The sequence below is a fragment of the Pleurodeles waltl genome, chromosome 9 (genome assembly GCF_031143425.1).
Source record: "Pleurodeles waltl isolate 20211129_DDA chromosome 9, aPleWal1.hap1.20221129, whole genome shotgun sequence".
Lineage (NCBI taxonomy): Eukaryota > Metazoa > Chordata > Amphibia > Caudata > Salamandridae > Pleurodeles > Pleurodeles waltl.
Window position 1 is genome coordinate 70,777,812 of NC_090448.1, and position 19,489 is coordinate 70,797,300.

Sequence of the window (19,489 nt, forward strand, 5' to 3'; positions counted from 1 at the left end):
GTAGTTCTAAATTTTTTCTGGAACTGGAAATGCTTCTTTTCACAGGTCAAGACAATTGTAAATAAACACATTCACCAACTAGTGTATCTTTGAATAAAAAAATACTGCAAGCTCACATACAGACCTATGAAATATTCCAGAATCTGCATAATAAGTATACTGCAAGTCAAACGGAAGGCTCTTGACTCATGCTGTAATCCAAAGTTGCCAAATTCATGCTCTTCACGTATATAGCAATAAGGGTACTTTAGGCCAGATTTTGAAAGCACTGGTCGCAAAATAAAAGTCACTATTTGCAACCAGCATTTTTGAGACAAGTGCATTATTGCAAATTGACCTATGTTGCAATAGGTCAGGTCGCAAAATACCAAACTGTAGTGTGTAGCAATTCGAACTATCTCATGAATATTAACGAGGTTGGTCGCAAATTGCAACCCACTATGATTCGCACCATCACAGTGTGGTGTACTGCGGAGGTCAGCAGACCACCATGTTTGTGGTTTCTTTTAAATAAAACAAGATATTTTTTTATACAGCCCATTTTCCTTAAAGGAAAACGGGATTCAGGTTAAAAAAAAAAAAAAAAAAAGTTTAACAAGCATTTTTAAGTCTAGGCAGCGGTCCATGGGACTACCGCCTACTCTTAAAAAATGCCACCATTCCAAAAGGGGAAGGAGTCCCACCACTATTTTTGTGTATTCAGTACAGTATTCATGTTTTGCAAACGGATTTCAGTCACTAAACACTGATACATTCCACTCTGAATCGGTAATGTGCTACTTGATCACTATTTGGACTAGGTACATACTAAAAGGCCTTTTTGTGATCACACATGGCCCAATTTTGTAAATCGGACCTTTTGCAAACTCAAAATGCATCTATACAGTAAGCCCTTTATTCTTAAACACAGTGCTATGATTTCCAGAGCAGACCATGCATGACGTCCTATTAATCTCTCTCAATTAAAACATTTTAAAAATAGCTTTATTTCATACCACCGTGTCATGGGAATGTGTACTATACTGTAGATAGAAAGTTACCCTCTGATGCAGCTACAACAGTTCCTGGTGTAGTGCAACCGCTGTGATATAATTCATTGTAGACCCAAAAAAAGTAAACACACATTGTAAGTGTATGATGAAAATAGATTTGTAGAAATGCATTGCACTCATAAATGTTTTAAAGAGTATCTATAGAAAAGGTCATCAGTTTTTGATTCATCTATGAATATAAAGTCTTTTCTCCTTGGTTGTCCCCACAGTTCCGCGCATGCCTCCTTCCTCCCGATTTCTCAGATCAAAGAGTTGTTTTAGAATAATGACTCTCCCAGATATCAGTAGAAAATAACATGGCAGCACTGATGCTAGGGATCAAATGATCGCCATCATCAAGAGGGATTTTCTTCTGTAATCTCGTTCCTGTAATCTCGAGCAAGGCGTTTGAGGTCTTTCATAACACTTGGATGGTCCGCCAGGTCCACACACAATGACCGGGCAATCTCCAACCTGCTGTAGTCTTCAGGTTTGACAAGTCTTCGCACGACTTGCAGGCACCTTTCCTTCAGAGTGTACACTGAAAAAACACACAGCTGTTAGTTATTTTACTGCAAAAACAGTAATGCAGATTGTATTTAGGTAAATTGCTCCACCTACGCATATTGTCATCCTAAGACACGGGGCCAGAAAAATACCTTCTATTGGAATGGAAAGACCCAGGTATATTTTTGATCATCTTACAGGGATCTGTAGGGATGGTGGTTTTATCAGGGACACCTGTAGCACAAAGAAAATAAGGTCTGCTATGAGCAACAGGTGACAGGATGCACAAACATTGGTTACGGGATCTACAACCATAGCCTTATAGGTTACTTGACATAGCAGCACACCTCTTGCCAATACTGTATGCTGACAAGCAACAGGCAATAATTGACTGATCTGTACTGCATGGTGTCATAGGGTAGAAGGGTAGTTAAACTTGAAGAAACAACTAAGTATCTGGGGAGTTGTGTTGTACATTATGCATGATAAGAAAAGTGAGATGCAGCAGTTCATACTTAAATACTTGATGCTATCCATTTCTTTGTGAATGCTACAACTAGGTGTGCCTTGTACTATTTTAGGCTCCTACCAGGTACCTTCCTAAGCCTACAGATGTTCCACAGGCTCACACTGGTACTAGTATTCATAGATGTCTGGTTTAACCAATGGCCACTGCACAGGACACCCAGCTAAAACACCATACAACCTGCATAGCACATAGAAAGTACCTTCATGCCAGTGCCTTGCTACCTCATCAGAGTCCTCTTGTTCTACTAACTGACCAGAAAGCTTACGTTGGCCACCAAAACCCACTGGCCATCTGCCCGCCAAATTCATTTGTTTTGGCAGCAGATCCTCATGATTTCCCCTGAATCTTTCGAACGCTGCATCTATACACTGAGGTAAAGGTTAAGTGGAACATGAAGACCTATTTGTTCCACCTTGTTCGTCAGTCATGAAGCCTATCAATGGTTTACATTTATGCGCTGCCTGATCTGCACTTCCCTTCTTTATGACACTAAGGCAGACATCTGGAAGCCAGAATGATTTACAAATTAACTAAAGTAAGCATGTTTTCATTATAGCTCATGCAGTGGGTTTCAAGGCAGATAGAGGAGAATCCTCCTTGTCTATGGTCACTTGCGGAGGCTCTCAGTGGCATAAGGAGAGCAACAAGAAACAGGACAAGCCGACCATACACTTAAGCTTGACAGCAGTGATTGCACCTTTCCCATGACTGCCGAAACTGTAATCACAGGAGTGTCTGTTGAGCTGGAGCATTTCAGTACTCCAACCATTCAGAAGCAGCAACACAGTGGATAGTTTTGATGGAGTATGAGCAAGGAGGACTATGGTGCCATGGTGATACAGCACACAATGCAAAGATGTCTTGTGGATGTTAAGGAGAGGGGCCAAAAACCAGACCCATAAACGGACAGCCCAGCATTTGATGTTCTAGAAACAGCGTCTCTCTTACTGCAACTAAAACCTGGGAAGTTGTCCACTATGACAATTTGTACTACACAAGCAGCACATATTAACACCTCCATTTGGGGTGTAAGCAACACTGAACCATCCACACATCCACTAGCTCGGAAACTGTATAGTGCAGGCTCTGGGTGGGTTAATATATTGGCTTTTCAGGTCTGTTCCCATACAGCTTGAAGATCCACCAGCTAAAGTGCGAGTAAAATAGAAAACTTGCATAGGTTGTACATTTAATCATAAAAATTGGGATAAATTATTATCTCATCCCTGTAAGATTTCTAGGAATTCTAAATGTCAATATATACTACATAACATTCTACAGTGTGCCAACGAAACACTGGCAAAGTGGAGCAGAATTTATGCACCTGCATGTACTTAATGTCCCCAGGGTTCATCCTTTGATGCGGATATCAAGCATACGTTTTGGGAATGGCGGTTTGTAGCCACCTTCTGGAGGGACATCAGTGCACTGCTGAAGGCCGCTACAGACCGCCAAGCACTCTATAGTCTGGATTGTTGTGTGCAGGACTTTACAAACGCCCCAATTCCGGTAAAGTTGTGAATAGATTTTTAGACCTGGCTTTCTTACTGGCTAGCTGTACCACCACCAAGAAATAGAAGGCTGCTACCCTCCCTGGGTTTTCTCAGTGACATTCTACTGTCTTTAGCTGGGCTGAAGTCAAATCAACTTCTTTAAGGCAAGGGAGGCGAGATGCAAGCGGAAACGTCCTATAGGTTGCTTGTTTCATATTCAAGGGAGGACCTGGTCTGGCTGTTCGGGCTGGACTTTTATGACTGGAACAGGGTCAAGGCTGATTTGCATATGGTCGGGTCCAAACTGAGGTGGCATGGTGGGCGAAAAACGAAGGATTGGGATGCGGCACGAGCGACTGTCAGTGGCTAAGATTAATTCATGCATCCCATCAATCACCTTGCTGCTGTTGCAAAACACAGTTGTTATTCATACGTGTTATAACAATGTGCAATAACCTACTACTAAGTAAACAGGGCGGTGAAGCAATGCAGCCTATGAGGAACATAACCACAGTCTATCAGTTCACTTAAGCTTAAGAGCAGGTGAAGGCTCAGTCCCAGCTGGAGCAGAGCAAGAGAGACATGCCTTAATTGTCTTTATTGCAGTCAAGTGTATTATAAGATGATAGGGGAAAGAGATCAGGTGATGGGCTGCAGTTTAGGGGTGACTGACACATCTTTCCTCTCTTTCCTGCAGAAACAAAGTGAAATAAAATGATATTGGGAAGTGTGAGCCATGCTCACTCACAAACTGTAACAAACAGGCATTTGCAATGGAATAGATCTTGCATGTGCTTGAGTTAGAGCTATTGGCAATGTAAATTCAGAACTGGACTTTTCTTGCCACATATATTGGCCACCCCTGCCTCATAGTTTCATCTTTTCCTGACATATAATTCCATATAACTAAAGCATTTCCATTGACCTCCTATCTGCAGCAAAAAATGAAAATGTTGCCATTTAGCATTCATATTTAAATCTGCCATGCTAATTCCAATAGACCACCACTTTCACCACCCCACCATCAGAGTTTGCTTGCTGGCTCCCAAAAAGACACAAGACAGCCACAGAGGAGAAATAAACTAGAAGGCTCACCCAAACATATCAAGGGTGTTCAAACAGTCATAGTGTAATAACGATGTTAAGTTGGCCTGAATCATTGTCATAATCGTAATAAGGAGAGATGTTAAAAACATACAATTATCATATAAACCTTGATCAGAAATCAACTTTTGGCATTAGACTGTAATGCTCAACACAGCCCGTAGAGGGCACCATAACAGAAATATAATTTGTAACAAACATGATCATGTAACCATATTGTTAGCCCCTGGAGGGCATAGCCCAGTGAAAAAGAAACAGGCCAAAATGCAGTGTACAAATATACTTAGCCCTTAGAGGGTGTTTTAGGGCTAGCAGGCCTACTGCAATGATATTACAAACAAGGCCTTTAAAACAAAACTTCTCCCAGCTGTAAAACAAAAGTTCTAGCCATGAGAAAGCTGAAAAGACACTGAATAGTGGGAGGGGTTATTAGTTTATGTAGACAGAAGGGGCGTTTTGAAGGTGGTCCCATTGTCCTTGGACCACAACAGGCTGAGCTATGAGCAATATTTTCTTTGTAAAGAAAATGCCCTGCAAAGCATTATGGGGCAAGTTTCCGTGCCACAAATATTTTAGTATGTTGATATGACAAGTACTGCTTAGAACAGCCCCTAGACGACAGCACAATGAAAATAGTATTTGTAAGAAACATTGCCATGTAACTACATAGTTAGCCCCTAGAGAGCATTACCACACAAAAATAAAATGGCAATAAATAATGCAGGGTAACCATGTATTTACCCCTTACAGGGCGTAGTGCATTACATGTTTTCAGGGGTAGCAGGCCCATAGCAATGATATACAAAAAAAGGCCCTTAAAACATAAGCTATTCCTAGCTATAAGACAAAAGTTCCAGCCATGACAGTGCTTAAAAACACACCGAATGGTGGGAAGTGTTATTATTTTGGGGTCCCCACTAACCTAGCGTGGAAGCCCAGACACGTTGTGCTAAATGTTTTGGTGGTGGCCCCGCTGTGCTAGGACCACCACCGGCTTAGTTATGAGCAAAAATGTTTTATGAAAGTAAAGCCCTGAAAGCATTATGGGGCGAGTTTCCCGAGTGCAGTGAATATTGTAGTATCGGCTCTCCCGCTGTGCCGGGAGAGCCGCTTTCGCTTTGAGGATTTCTGTTTTGTGTAAAGCATTTATCAAGTTCAAGTGTTATAAGGGGAGAGCCACAATAAATTACCCGGATTAGGTAACTCTGAACAATGTGACCAGCGCTCTAATACCACTGATTGAGTTCACGCTGTTCAAGCTGAGTGCCATGGCCGCCATGCAGAATGAAGGGGAAAGACAAAAGAAAATAAATTTAGCCCACGCTGAAGTATATTGTCAATCGTGCAATAATCCATGTAACAGGGGCAGTCCACAAGGCAAGAAATAAATAGCCTCAAGGCGGGACAAATGTAAAGCATTTACCAATGACATCAAGGCAAGCCAAGGAATGATTGAAAGTGATGGGTGTGAGATTGGCGTGGTTAAAAGCGCACAATAGTAACAACAGGTCTAAGCGATTGTGCTCTCGCCCCGAAAAGGAGGAAACCAATGTACAGTTTTGTTGCTGTCAAGCTGAGTGACTGCCAATGAAAAGCACAGTTTGCAAACCAACCCTAGTGTCTATTACTGACACACCAAAACTGACCTGTTCAATATTGCACTTAGACAACACCTGCACTGGTCTCATCTCAAAGACTAAAAACTGCACCCACTCAATGCACCTATCTTGGAAGGTTATACATAAGAAAAACAGACAAACCACATTTACAAACATAAATGCTTCTTACTGAAGATTTTTCTTTAGATGTTTTGTGTGCTCAGAGTTCATCTGCACCAAAATGTTGACAATAACGTATGGTCTTTTATTTTTTATTTAAATATGTATTGCAAGAAATGCAAGAAGAAAGTGAACACGAAATCAAGAGATTGCTTCCACTGAATTGAGAGAGAATATAAAAATTTCAGAGAAAATCAACAATACTGTCCTCAACACTTAGTGGAGTATTGAGAACAACCAAATTCCTCAAAAAGTGATCCACAATTAACGCTACAAAGTTTCAACTGCAACTCTCACGAAAGGCAATACACTTTTTACCGGTACAAAAACTGAGTGATGGAACAGTCAACAGCTCAGTCAATATTATCAGTTCAGGGATGACCAACGTAGGGTCAGGAGAACTGGATCAATACCAGATGTTTAGGATATCAACATAAATTAAATGAACATATAAAGAATGCAAAAGCGTTTACATACTAGGTGATTATACTTAAAAAAATAATAATAATAGGAAATTAATCCATATTCAACACTGGACCTTTTTCTGTCCTGCACCATTAACATTTTTATTTAGCTGCTTATTTAGGGTTACTGACTTGTGATAAAAAAACAAAGTGCTGAACTACTGTGGAGAGTTTTTGCTGCAGCCAACCCCTTACCAGGTGAGTGAAGATTTCTTTATAAAAACAGTGATCACTCCCTTGCTCTAAGTTCTACTTTTGCCCCAAACAAAGGTCCGACAGCCCTCAATGAAACTTGTCCTTAATCAAAGGAGGTGAACTGGACTCCAATGGTTTTCCTGAAGGGGTGTCAACGCCTCAGTGAAGAGGCTTGTCTAACTTTTTCTTTCACGTTATCAGATTTTCAGCACCTGGATACCCTCGCAAGTGATAGTGCACTTTACAAATACACATAGCTTAAAATTTGAGAGATTTCTGAGTTTTGAGCACAAACAGTTCCAATGTTGAGTGCCACTGCATACACCAACAGTACTAAGTATTTTTATCTACCTTTCATATGGATTAAAACGTACCTCCACAAGAGTGCTATTCCGCCCAATCTTCTCTTTCAGCAAAGATCCTCCAAAAAAAGGTTTATCCCTCTCTTTCATAACTTTGTGCGCTCAACAGAACAAAACAAAATGAGAACCCTAACTTAGAACATATACTAAGCCTGTCTAGTCAGGCACCTTTTTCTGTGCATGTTCTGGAAGTCTTCAAGAGCTCCTACATGGCCGATATCAAAGTCACTAGAAGAGGGAAGAATTATATTTTTGTGAGAAACTGATTGACTCCTTAGCAAGAAAATGTCTGTACCACATATTGTGAAAATCACTTTCTTGTTTTTTAAACCACAATTATGCAACACTGGATTTTGGTTGTTGCAAGTAATTTAAAGCAATGTTGGCTACAATGCCTACCCTTAGTTTACTGGCTAATAAGACTACCATCGACATTATAACATAAAACCTGCACAGTGCCAGAGCTACTGTGCTAGACGAGGTTCTGGCCAGAATGGGAAGGAGAAGAATGACATATGAATGCTGAAGGTTGTTACAAGTTATGAAGTCTAATTGCAGGAACTCAGAAGTACTAAATATGTGCTTAATAAGGGCAAGAGCACTGCAAACTCAAAGGTAGTCCTATGGAGGGCACTACTTACCAGGAAGAGTGATGTCTACGCGAATCGGCTGCTGCTGCCCCTCAGCCTGAAACAGCAAAAACCACTCTTTCTTATTAGCAAGCAGACCATCTTCTGTGTTTGCATCTCTGAAGAGCCAAAGATGCCCTGAAATGACAGAAGCACAAACACCTTCAATAAACAGTTTGAACTGAGACATGTAGATAAGTTGATACCTTACTTCGAAGTAATTTGGCTGCCTACTCAAGGCTGTAGACAACTTCCTACCCAGGCAAAATTAGCATCTGAAAACAAATTTACACTAGAAATATATTTTATACGGTCGGGTGCTCTGTGTCGAAGTGTGAGAATTCTGTACTCTCAGACAAGCGTGTAATGTTAGTTGACCTTAGCTATAGTGTTCATCCTAAGCTCCACTTTCTTTTGGAGGGCTCATGAAAGTAGCAGATTTTTTTAAAGAGAATGAATCCTGTACTCATATTACCATTAGAAATAGATTCGTATCAGCTTACTGGGCAAAGCACCTACAAAGTATATTCATGCGATAGAGGATATCAGTGAGGGAGCAGTGATTTCATAGGAATTGATGAAGGCGGAGGTTGGCCATTTGTGATTGGATGGGCTCAATGAATGTGCTTGGCAGGGGACTCAATGTGATGACAAAGTCTGACGTTGTGAGGGGGAACTGTTCTTAGGCACAGGGTTGCAAGGATGAAAAAAATGTTCCAGGAAGACATGCTGTTATTGTTTGTTCAGTTCCTTTCTCCCATCACTCAGGATGACAGGGAAGCCTGTACTATCACCTAATGCCAGGACCACAACAGGAATTATGTAGTTTTGTTTTTAGTTCAAACTGATCAAAAGTTACTCCAAACGCAGCAACACATGTTGCCAAGCAGTGGAATGCCCTTTGCAAAGGTTGACTGTTCCACTTTCTGTTGGTTATTGCTAAATACAGGTGTTAAACTGGAATTAATGAGGCGAAATCATTTCCCAGACAGTGGTAACCCAGGTTAATATGATAAAATAATGAAGTAATACTACACAAAATGTGCTGCTTAAGGCTACATAATTTGGCTTTTCTCGACGCATCCCTTAATCAACCCTCCCACATAATTTTGTCCTCCCCTGACAGATAATACCAGTGACCCTGCCTAAGGCTCTCTTCTCTGCACCATACACATAGAACTGCCGTCTTTTCCCCGTGTTCAAAACCTGCCATTTTTGAGTTGGGTTTGGCCTAGGGCTTTTACCTAGATTTTTTCTCTGAATGACATTTGAGTCTGAAAAGAGTGGTTGTACAATGTTCACCATCTCATTCATCAGCTCGAGCATCAGGATGAATGTAAAAACTATACCAAAGCGGACTCATTTGCCTCTTACTGCTGCCCCTTTTGGCAAGGCGACACAGGTAAAAGGGCAAAATACTGTCAACTTATAGTGAATAGACTCAATGGCTGAAGTGGATGGACTCGCTGCCCTATAATGTATGCAAAAGGCCAAAGCAAAATGTGAATGACACCACAACCGACCAGAGGATGAATACGGGAAGACTGAAAGGCCCTCTATACATATGTGTTTATATAGCTATACATATGTTTACATTTTTAAAGGTTTTTTTTAAAGAAAAAAAAAAAAAATCATAACCAGCCCAAGACATACAAAATTACATTGAAGTAGCCACACTGACTCATAAATGAGTCTATCTGTGCATTTGTCAAGGAACTCAGCCCCCAAGGTGTTTTGCCTGGAGCCAGTATTAGCTAAGCTTAGCTCTCCTGCACCCGTGCCCATCAGTTCTTCTCTTGTCCTTAAATCCTTGCAATAAAGAGCCCTGTTTAGTAGGAAACAAATCTATACTGGCACGAACAGGAGCAGCTAAGGAGTGGATGGTAAGTGTTGTGGGCAGCTCTTCAAAATCATCTTTAGACAACTCGTATCTTCAAGTCCCAAATCCGAGGTCAGGGTCTCTCGCTCAGAACATGAGGACAGCTTAAAATCCAGTGAGAATGCAGGCCCTCCATCCTCCTGCAGCAAAAATCAATACAGGACTAACAACTGTGAGTCTACTTTGAACGCTAATCCAATTTCAACTCTGTGTGTCTGCAATACTCTAGAATGCAAAAAGTATGAACCCTCACTGAAAGATAAGAAAATTAGTAACAAATGTTGCCTGAAAATCATCACAATCCACAGGAGGCTCGAGGGAACATAAAAACGAACTTACCTTAGAGTGGATGTTGACTAAAGAGCTAGGAAACTCTGACAGTCTGTAGCAGTGGTTCCCAACCTGTGGTCCAGGGACCACTGTGGGGTCTGCAAAGCCTCCTCAGGGGGTCCGCGACTGCTTAGAAAATTCAATAATATTAACAGATTAGGTCCTCATCTCCAAGTAATGACTCAGTGGGGGGTCCCTGGATTCCAATAATGATTCAGCGGGGTTCCCTAGGTTCCAGTAATGATAAGGTGGGGGGTCCGCAGAAGTCAAAAGGTTGGGAACCACTGATCTATAGAGTCAATATTGCAGAGTTAAAGTGTTGGAACAAGAATGTCGCCTGCGTGGTGTATGGGCAGTTACACCTGCCCAGAGTGCCTGACTGCTTGTTAAAGTATACTGGTTTACTGGTGGTATACTGACTATTTTTGGACCTACCATCACACTGATATAGCATGTGTGCAGAGGCCTAGCCCTGTCCTTGTCCCTGGTGGAACGAGGTACCGAACCAGGTCTATAATCGAGAGGAGACGCACCGAGTGTGGCCCTGTATCAGATGTAGGGGTACTGGTTATGACCTGGGTGAATCACAAAGCAGTGGTGGTAGCTACCGATCAACGCAACTATACCCTTTTTCACTATGTAAGCGAGAGGGCACTTTGATGACTCCTCTTAAGTAAGTTATGCTGTTGAGTGAACCCAGACACTAGCACTGACATACTGTGTCTAGTGTGTGTAGCACATGTATGGTAGTAGGACAATGTGTGGTCGGAGTGCTGGGCCCAAGTGGATCAATTTTGGATGTCCCCTGGATGGCAACATGGCCAAGACAGTGGAAGTCTATTGAACGTATTCCTGATGCTGGAGGGTAGGAGACAGAGACCTTGAACTGAGGGAAGATGAAGACAGGGTCTTTGTTAGAAAAAGGTCACCCAACTGTTCCAGTTCCAAATTTTGTATGACCAAGGATGGTAGTGCTCCACAGGGTACTCAAAGGACTGTTGTGTGACTAGGGCCTGGTGTCTGACCGGCAGCCACTCTCTGAGAAGCAAGGAGATATCACCTGATGTCTACACTCTGCTGATGGAGTGAGGGGGTCACATGTGTGGAAGTCAATCAATCAATAAATCAGTTTTTGTAAAGCGTGGCTACTCAAGGCGCTGTGGGTGGGTGTTCAGGGGGTGCAGGGGTGGGGGAGGCAAGGGTTTGCCTCTTCCGAAGAGCCACATCTTGAGGTTCTTCTTGAATATGGTGAGCGATGGGTTTTGTCTGAGGTGCAGGGGGAGGTTGGTCCAGCTCTTTGCTGCTATGTAGGTGAAGGACTGTCTTCCGGGGGTGTTTTGCGAATACAAGGGATGAAGGCCAGGGCCAGATGGGCGGAGCGAAGGGATCTGGCGGGGGTGTGGAGGAAACTTGGTGGTTCATGTAGGCTGCATTGTGTATGGCCTTGTATGGGTGGGTGAGTAGCTTGAAGGTGATTTGTGTCTCGACAGGGAGCCAGTGGCAGGTCCTCAGGTGTTGGGAGGTATGGTCTCAGTGTGGGAGGTCCAGGATGAGTCTGGCGGCAGCGCCAGCTTTCTGGATGAGTTTTAGTTTTTTATGTTTCTAGTCAAGGTGCTGGTGTATAGGAAGTTGCCGTAGTCGAGTTTGCTTGTGACTAAGGCGTGGGTGACTGTCCTGCGGCAGTCTGCTAGGATACATCTGAAGATTTTACAAAGTATGAAGAGTGTGTGCCAGCAGGAGGCGGCGACTGAGTTTATCTGGCAGGTCATGGGTAGGGGGAGTTGAGGATGATGCCTAGGTTGCGGGCATGCTCAGTGGGTGCGGGGGGGGTGGGGGGGAACTGAGGGATGTGGGCCACCAGGAGTCGTCCCAAGCTGAGGTAGCGTTACGAATATGATGGGCTCAGTCTTGATGGAGTTGAGCTTGAGGCAGCTTTCACTCATCCAGATGACAGTGGCTTCCATTCCTGAGTGGAAGTTCCTTTTGGCCGTGTCCGGGTCTTCGGTGAGGGAAATGATGAGTTGTGTGTCATTGGCGAGTGAAACGATGTTCATTCCGTGGCTTCGGACGATGGCTGCAAGAGGGGCCACATATACATTAAACAGTGTGGAACTCAGTGAGGATCCTTGGGGGACTCTGTAGTTGACTCCTGTGGGTCTGGATGTGTAGGGTGGGAGTCTGACCTTCTGAGTTCTCACGGAGAGGAAGGAGTGGATCCATTCCAGGGCTCTTTCGTGGATTCCTATGTTGTGGAGTCTGGTGCGTAGAGTGCTGTGGGAGACCGTGTCGAAGGCTGCTGAGAGGTTGAGGAGTATGAGCACTGAGGTGTGGCCGTGGTCTAGGAGTGATCGGATGTCATCGGTGGCTGCCAGGAGGGCTATCTCCAGGCTGTGGTTGCTGACTCCCTGAATGGTTTCAGTCATGACCTGTAACAAGACTTCTGCAAATATCAAGAATCGTGTAAGATTAGCAATCCACCCTGGTGGAGAGACTTGCTCTAGGGTAGAGAGACTTATGATGCTGTCACTGTAGTCATAAAGCTCAGCCAGCACTGAGGTGGAAGGCATAACTGGTCTGGAGACCGCAACTGCCATAGAACTCCAAACATTCAGATGGGCTCAGTGGGTGCACCTGTTTCTCGTCTGCACCCAGCCTAAAGAAGCCACAAGTGCCAAAGACAAGAGCTGAACCAAGAAATACAGCAATGAGAACACCAAGTTCTAAGATACACTGTTGCCCTAACAGCTCAAGCACTGCCACAAGAACAGGACTGCTGCACCACCTGGTGCTATCTGCACTGCAAACACAGCACACGGTAACCGCAGGGATTGAGAACGATGACCAAATGAGATACTGAGCCGCAGACAGAAGTCTAAAGAGCGAGATAAAAACTGAGTTATCTCCACGAGATGAACTCGAACTGAACTGTTGGACGAATGGCCTTAAGGGCCTAGTTAGTGCCTTGTCCCGCATTATATGAGAGGGATTATAGATGCATGGAAACTCAGTCAGCAGGAGAACAGAAACAAAGGATGTAGTGTCTCATGGAAGATCCCAAACGGGATTACAGCCATCTCAGATTTGCATAATTGTGCTCTGTATTACTATGTTGTTATGCTGCATGATGAAAGTACCTTCTTTTAAATCAAAGATATGCACTGGGCTGGACAATACATTATTTTTCTGTTGAGTTCTGAGCTATTGTCCGAAACAGTACCTCCATGAGCAGCAGCCTCTGATGGCTTGCCATGTCTAACGTGAGTCAAATGTGTAAAGAGTGTTCTTGGCTTAGTCTGTAAAGCCATTAGAGACAGACACCAGTGGCAAATTACCTCAACAACCACAGCTGGGTTCCAGTAGTCCCGTCCCCAGTTTGGGGACCAACAAGAGTCTAACTGTGGACTGGGTCATCAGTGGCTCTGGGAAAAGGTAAATGTCAGAGCCAATAACATTGAGAGGAAAAGATGCCGACTAAGCATTGTCCTTGGCCCCCCTTCCCCCTAACTTGCATTGTCAAACCCCATTTGTGGGTCCGTGGACCAGGCAGGGGTTAGTGGGCCTCAAAACTGGGGGATGAGGTTTTTGCCTTAGTTGTCTTGGAGCCCTTCATACCATGGATCTGCAAACTAAGTCAAATGCAAACCCCTCAGCACTTGACTCTCAATGGTAGCTATGCCACCGGGTCCTCTGCTCAAGCTCACAACTCAACTATCACACAACACAATAAATAAAAGTCCACCCAAGTGCTATTTTTAAAAAAAAGTAGAAGTATTTTAATGTATTCTAAAACCAAACATTACATATTAAGTCAAAATGAGATGGAGAGCCCTTGTGCTCCAACAGGCAGTGCTGTACCTCTGCTATCTCTCCCAACCCTGTTCTTTTATCCAGGCTTAGTTTCCTTCGAGTCTAGGTGGTCAGCATTTGTTGATGACTGAAATATTAGCATGTTTATGGCTCATGTACATATATCACACCTGAAGTTATTGCTCTCAGTCTTTACTGCACAGTGTCAGCCTTTTCGATCTTACCACACGTGTTGGATGAGTCCTCAATGAATCGATGCAGCTACCCAGCTCTCTGTCTCACAAGCTTGCACCTTTCTTCTAGAGAGGTGGCATGCCAGCTTCACTCATTGACCTTGCTGTGTCCGCTGGGCTTGCACTCTAGCAGTGCGTCCGCAACTTGCAGAGTTGGCATTCCTGGGTCATCACGGTCCCAATCGGTCCTCCTATGGATTTTGCAGCAGTCTGGGGCCTCAGCGACAGTCATGGGTTCAGCATCTTCTGGCTGTTCACGACGCAGGTTGATGTAGCTGAGCATGGGCTGACGGTTGCCACCATGTACAGACCAGTTATTCTTTACAGATGCAGCCACACACAGGCCTGTATCTTTTTGGCAAATGCAGCTATGTACAGACCAGTTATTTTTGGGCAGATGCGGCCACAGATAGGCCATTTGCTTACAGGCAGATGTGGCCACGCACAGGCCAGTTACACTAGGCAGAAGCAGTCACACATAGGCCAGTTACATTAGGCAGACGCAGTCAAGCACAAGCCTATTACTTATGACACACAATCATAGCTTTGACTGGGCCTCAGCAATCGCGGTTACGATCGTCGCAGTTCCTACCAGGAACCAACATAGAGCGACTGCACTTTGTTCTTTTGGGACAGACACTTCTCCTGCGGGGTTGACATGCTCCTTTCCTCTCTAAGCAGGAAGGTAGGTGTCCATGCTCTTCAGGACAGGTACACAGCACTTCCATGGAGATATCCCCCTCACCTGTAAAAAGCCAACGGTCAGGCAGACACAAGCCCTGGTTGCAAAGCTGTCCTCTGAGCCATCCCCTGGCCATGTAGGATTTGGAAATTGAAAGCCTGTAGCTTCAGAACCCGTATGAGGTGGTTCTCCTTTCAAATGTCTTGTTCAGGATGCTCGCCACACGCAGCCTTTGTGCACAGTGATGCTTCTTGCAGCAGGATAATCTCCGCCAGGACCACCCACACCAGAAGAGCAAAAAGGTGTGAAGTTTCTGTAGCTCGGATGTCATCACAGAAAAGAAAGAGTTAATTAAGGAAAGGCAAAAGGACAGGCCTCGCCTAAAAGTTTCCTTCACCTTGCAAAATAGAATCTACACTCCACCCAGACCATCCAATAGGATTCAGGAAGACTAATCAGCAGCACCTTGCCAAGCAAAACGTCAAATCTGATTTCTAAAAGGAGCCCTAACGTCACTCTTCTGACTTCAATGCCTGGGTAAACTCCCTCCATGAACATCAGCAATACTCTTCCACTGTCTGGGAAAATAGCCTCACCACCAGCTTATGCAAAGGCTAGGCCTTGGGTAGCCAAAACGGATCCTGCAGGTCTCCATTACTAAGGCTCACTTACAAATACTATGCATATCCCACACAGGGTACACACACAAATATACGCAGGATGTCAGCATTAGGAACTGGGAAAGCAAATAGAAGTAGAACGTTATACAAATGGGTCAACAGGCTTCCATTCCAGTGATATAAAAATAGTAAGGTGTGGTCACAACTATGGATTTACAAAACATGGCAAACTGCCATCACTTCTCCTACATATAAAACCTATGATAGGGACAGCAGTTCATTGTCAGTCAATGGAGATGTACTTAGTGACCCTCCATGTCACAGAACAAGTCCAAGACCTTACTCATGTCGATGGACAGGCTGTGCACACGCTCGATTAGAGCCAAAATAAATCAAAAGCCAGGATACCACATACATGCAGTGAACTGAGTGCAGGCGAACACGACTATACATCATCCTTAGAACATTCCCATTCCAACACACATTCTTCCCTTCCAAGGCAAATAATCCTATAGTCAAAGGCCCACGGGAGATAAAATGTTAACCTGATGGACATTGCACGTTGCAGATGTGTTGACGTCAGAGCAAGATGAATTCAACGCCTATGTTGCTATTATTGATATTATCCGTGGTGTCGCTGCATGTTTTGCTCCAGACTTGTATGGCAATGACTTCAATTGCCAGCGTGAAGCAGTTTAATGTTACACTTAACAACTATTCTTCTCAGTCAAGTAGAGAGAATTATTTTTCCTATTTCCTTTCATGTCATAGCACTAAAACCTGACTTGACTTATTAATGCTTAGTTGGCAGACAATTTATTTTTAGGATCTGAGTGTTGATCTGGTAGTCGAATAACATCAATCGATCCTTTCGTTCTTTAAAAAAAAGTGTAAAGATATCCATAAAAACTCTAAATAAAATGTTTAGATTAATAATTATCCAGTGCATGTAGGCGTTACCCCTTGGGTGGTATAATTATTGAGCGTTTTATCTGCACGCTTAATATCTACAGTGTTGCTTTACCACTGAAACTCTAAGCAGTAAGTCCCAGAATGTAAACAACACCGAAACTGAAGAACCAACCCGCGACTGTTGTGCTACAAGCTGAGATCCCTGCAGTCTGAGATCCCTGCACCCCTCTCTTCCCTCCGGACTCACGCAGGTAGGTGTCCATGCGCAGTCCCCTCCCGGCAGGGATCACCCTGTAGTCCGTCCGCCCTCCGTTGAAATTAATCCAGACGGGCACGACCAGACGCGGTGAGCGGTTGCAAAAAGTGACCTGCACCGGATGCCGGCTGTCTATGGAGCGGAGCAGCGGCGGCGCGTCCGCGGGCGGCTCCGGCATCGTCCCACAGATCGGCGGCAAGTAACTCCCGCAGCGGATAGTCCCGGAAGCACCTACAGGTCCTGCTTCGATCCCGGCCTGTCAGTCACTTAGCCCCGCCCAGTGTCGCTCCTGGCGGCCATCTTGGAAAGGAGCAGAGGCCCTCACACTGCCACTATAACTGTAATTAAGCGCATTCGTTTCTTTTTTTCATCTCGACCGTGACTTTTAGTGGCATGAAAAACACGCAGTTGGGGATCTCTAAAAGGAGCGCGGGTTAAGAAGCTTAACTAGGGATCTTTTCCAGGAGGCGTTGGGTGCACAATTAAGAGTATGATTTAAACATGTAAATTAGAACCCTGTGCATCCCGTGTTAGTTTTGTATTTATTACATCCATATAAATCACACAGTAACTGGCATGCATCCAAAACAATCCTAACCTATTGGCTTTGCCGTGCTTGCTGGCAGCAGCAGTTACATGATTAACAGCAAGGAGCTTGTTGGAAATAAGAATGAAAAGTGTTTCTGAAAATATGAGACTCGGACTTAAGCATTACTAAGGTTTGTGGAAGTGGTTGTGGTTGTTATGTTGGGATATGGATGATCCCAACATGTGAAATGAGGGAGGGTTTTTTGTTGGGAAAAATTCTCATGTTTGCAACATATGATTGCGGCCCATATGTGCCAGGATGTAATTAATAGAGGCCCATAGTTCGGCCCTCGTGGTCAGTGTAATGCAGCAAAGTGCCTGAGACTCTTCTATTACAGCTGGTGGCGGGGGCACTAATAATTGAGGCCTGCTCACTAACTGATCCCCATACAGGCCTTGACACGCAACAATTGGAGACGAGGGGGGAGCACTGCTGACCGTGGCCTCCCCTTCACTCTTCCGCTTGCGGCTTCCTGCTCTTTACTGCTACAGTCTCACCTGTGTTGCTTCTGTTGGCAGCCTGCTGCAGCGGGACTCTTTATCTAGCCGCTTCCGATTCCCGCCGGCCACCAAAAGGCTTACCTGTGTGACGTCTTTAGGACCACTGCTACAGAGTGCTTCCCATCGCTCCTGGCATGGTCGCAGCCTTGTTGCCTCCTGCCTCACCTCAATGCTGGTGTCCTCCTAATGTCATAACGACGCTCTGGGCCCCGTGGGAAATATATGCCTCACCCATTTGCAGCTGCACAAGGACACTGCCCATCGGTCCACAATCCATGCAAACCAACAAGGAGAAAGTGTGTCTTTGCTTCCTAAACTCCAACTGAGGTGGGATACTTTTTCCCCTGGGTGGACTCTTGCATTGGGTCAGACATTTGTTTGGACTTTGTGTCTTGGCCCATGTATAATTTGCCCCTGTGGGGTGTCTCTGTGTGACCTGTGGCCTGCACATGCCTTTGCTGCCTATGTGCCCACTTCATCCTGACAGACATCTGTAATGAAGGAAAGTTGCACTCACTGCTGGGCTGTGGATCATTTGACTGAACTCTAACACAGGTGCGAAACAGGTGGAGGGCCCCCTGGTATCTGTCCCTTCCCTTGAGGCTTTTTTGTGAGATGGACCTCCATCCTCGCAGGTGGCTCAGTAGAAGGAGTTGGTTGATCGTTGGAAACTTTTTTTGTCACAGTGGCATTGGACACTGATGCCATCCACAAAATTGCGATGTCAGTGGTGGAAGCTGGACCACTCTTCAACATACACTACCCTGAAACAAACATTAACAACTCATTTCGAGCCGCTCCCAAATCCTGACTACCAGCAGTTCCTCCTATGACAGGCCATGCACCAATCTGAAGAATCAGTGGAGTCTTCTTATGCTTGTCTAAAAGATTTGGCCAGAGCGTGCTTGCTGCTAGAGGTGGAAGTCGAGATAAGAGCCCAATTTATTGAGGGTTGCTCTTCTGCTAAACTAAGGGAGAGCATTCTCCAAGTTTCGGGAATGACCATGGCCAACACACCCATGTTGGGCCAATCTAAAGCACTTTGCAAAGCACGTACTGCACACATGGAGGCAGCTTTATAAAGACCAGTGAAAGCTGAATCATTTGACTCAGTGGCAACAACTGGAACTGGTGCAGACAAAAAGAAAGCTCGTCCTAACTCCACAACTGATTCCAAGGTCTGCCACTGGTGCGGAGGCCTCTACCCACATCAAGGAACCTGCCCGACGCAAGGCGCGAGCTGTTGAGTGAGCTCTGCACCGATAATGGACGTCCGTTTTACAGTCAGGAATTTGACGACTATTGGTCTTTTTGCCTCTGCTTCCTGTATTTTTGACTGTGTGCTGGACTTAGTTTTTGCTGGTTTTTGGTACTCTGGGCACTTTACCACAGCTGATCAGTGCTAAAGTGCAAGTGCTGCCTGTGTAAATTGTGATTATGATTGGTTATCCCTGATTGGCATATTTGATTCACTAGTAAGTCCCTAGTAGAGTGCACTAGAGTTGCCCAGGGCCTGTAAATCAAATGCTACTACCGGGCCTGCAGCACTGATTGTGCCACCCACACGAGTAGCCCTGTAAACATGTCTC

At 44.5% G+C, this 19,489-nt stretch overlaps 1 protein-coding gene across 3 annotated transcripts; it reads right to left on the reverse strand.

The window, feature by feature from the left end:
- Positions 1-966: 966 nt before the first annotated feature.
- VHL (von Hippel-Lindau tumor suppressor) lies at positions 967-17,100 on the reverse strand. 3 transcript variants are annotated; one of them, XM_069206330.1, is made up of 4 exons: positions 16,728-17,100; positions 8,105-8,230; positions 1,653-1,772; positions 1,446-1,572 (listed from the first exon to the last, which is right to left on the reverse strand). In XM_069206330.1, exons 1-3 carry the CDS (start codon positions 16,987-16,989, stop codon positions 1,666-1,668), a joined length of 495 nt encoding a protein of 164 aa, XP_069062431.1. In that variant the 5' UTR covers positions 16,990-17,100; the 3' UTR covers positions 1,446-1,572; positions 1,653-1,665. The 3 variants fall into 3 exon arrangements, with proteins under 3 accessions (XP_069062429.1, XP_069062430.1, XP_069062431.1); XM_069206328.1 differs by lacking the exon at positions 1,653-1,772 and having other exon boundaries at positions 967-1,572; positions 16,728-17,077; XM_069206329.1 differs by lacking the exon at positions 1,653-1,772 and having other exon boundaries at positions 967-1,572; positions 16,803-17,065.
- Positions 17,101-19,489: the final 2,389 nt, after the last annotated feature.

Bases quoted from the DNA above. Each gene is read 5' to 3' on its own strand.
- VHL (XM_069206328.1), bottom strand. From the start codon at position 16,989: ATGCCGGAGCCGCCCGCGGACGCGCCGCCGCTGCTCCGCTCCATAGAC. The intron at 8,231-16,727 runs GTTGGTTCTTCA...CTGTCATTTCAG, and splicing joins TTGTAGCACAACAGTCGCGG to GGCATCTTTGGCTCTTCAGA. The intron at 1,573-8,104 runs GTAAGTAGTGCC...GTGTTTTTTCAG, and splicing joins CGTAGACATCACTCTTCCTG to TGTACACTCTGAAGGAAAGG.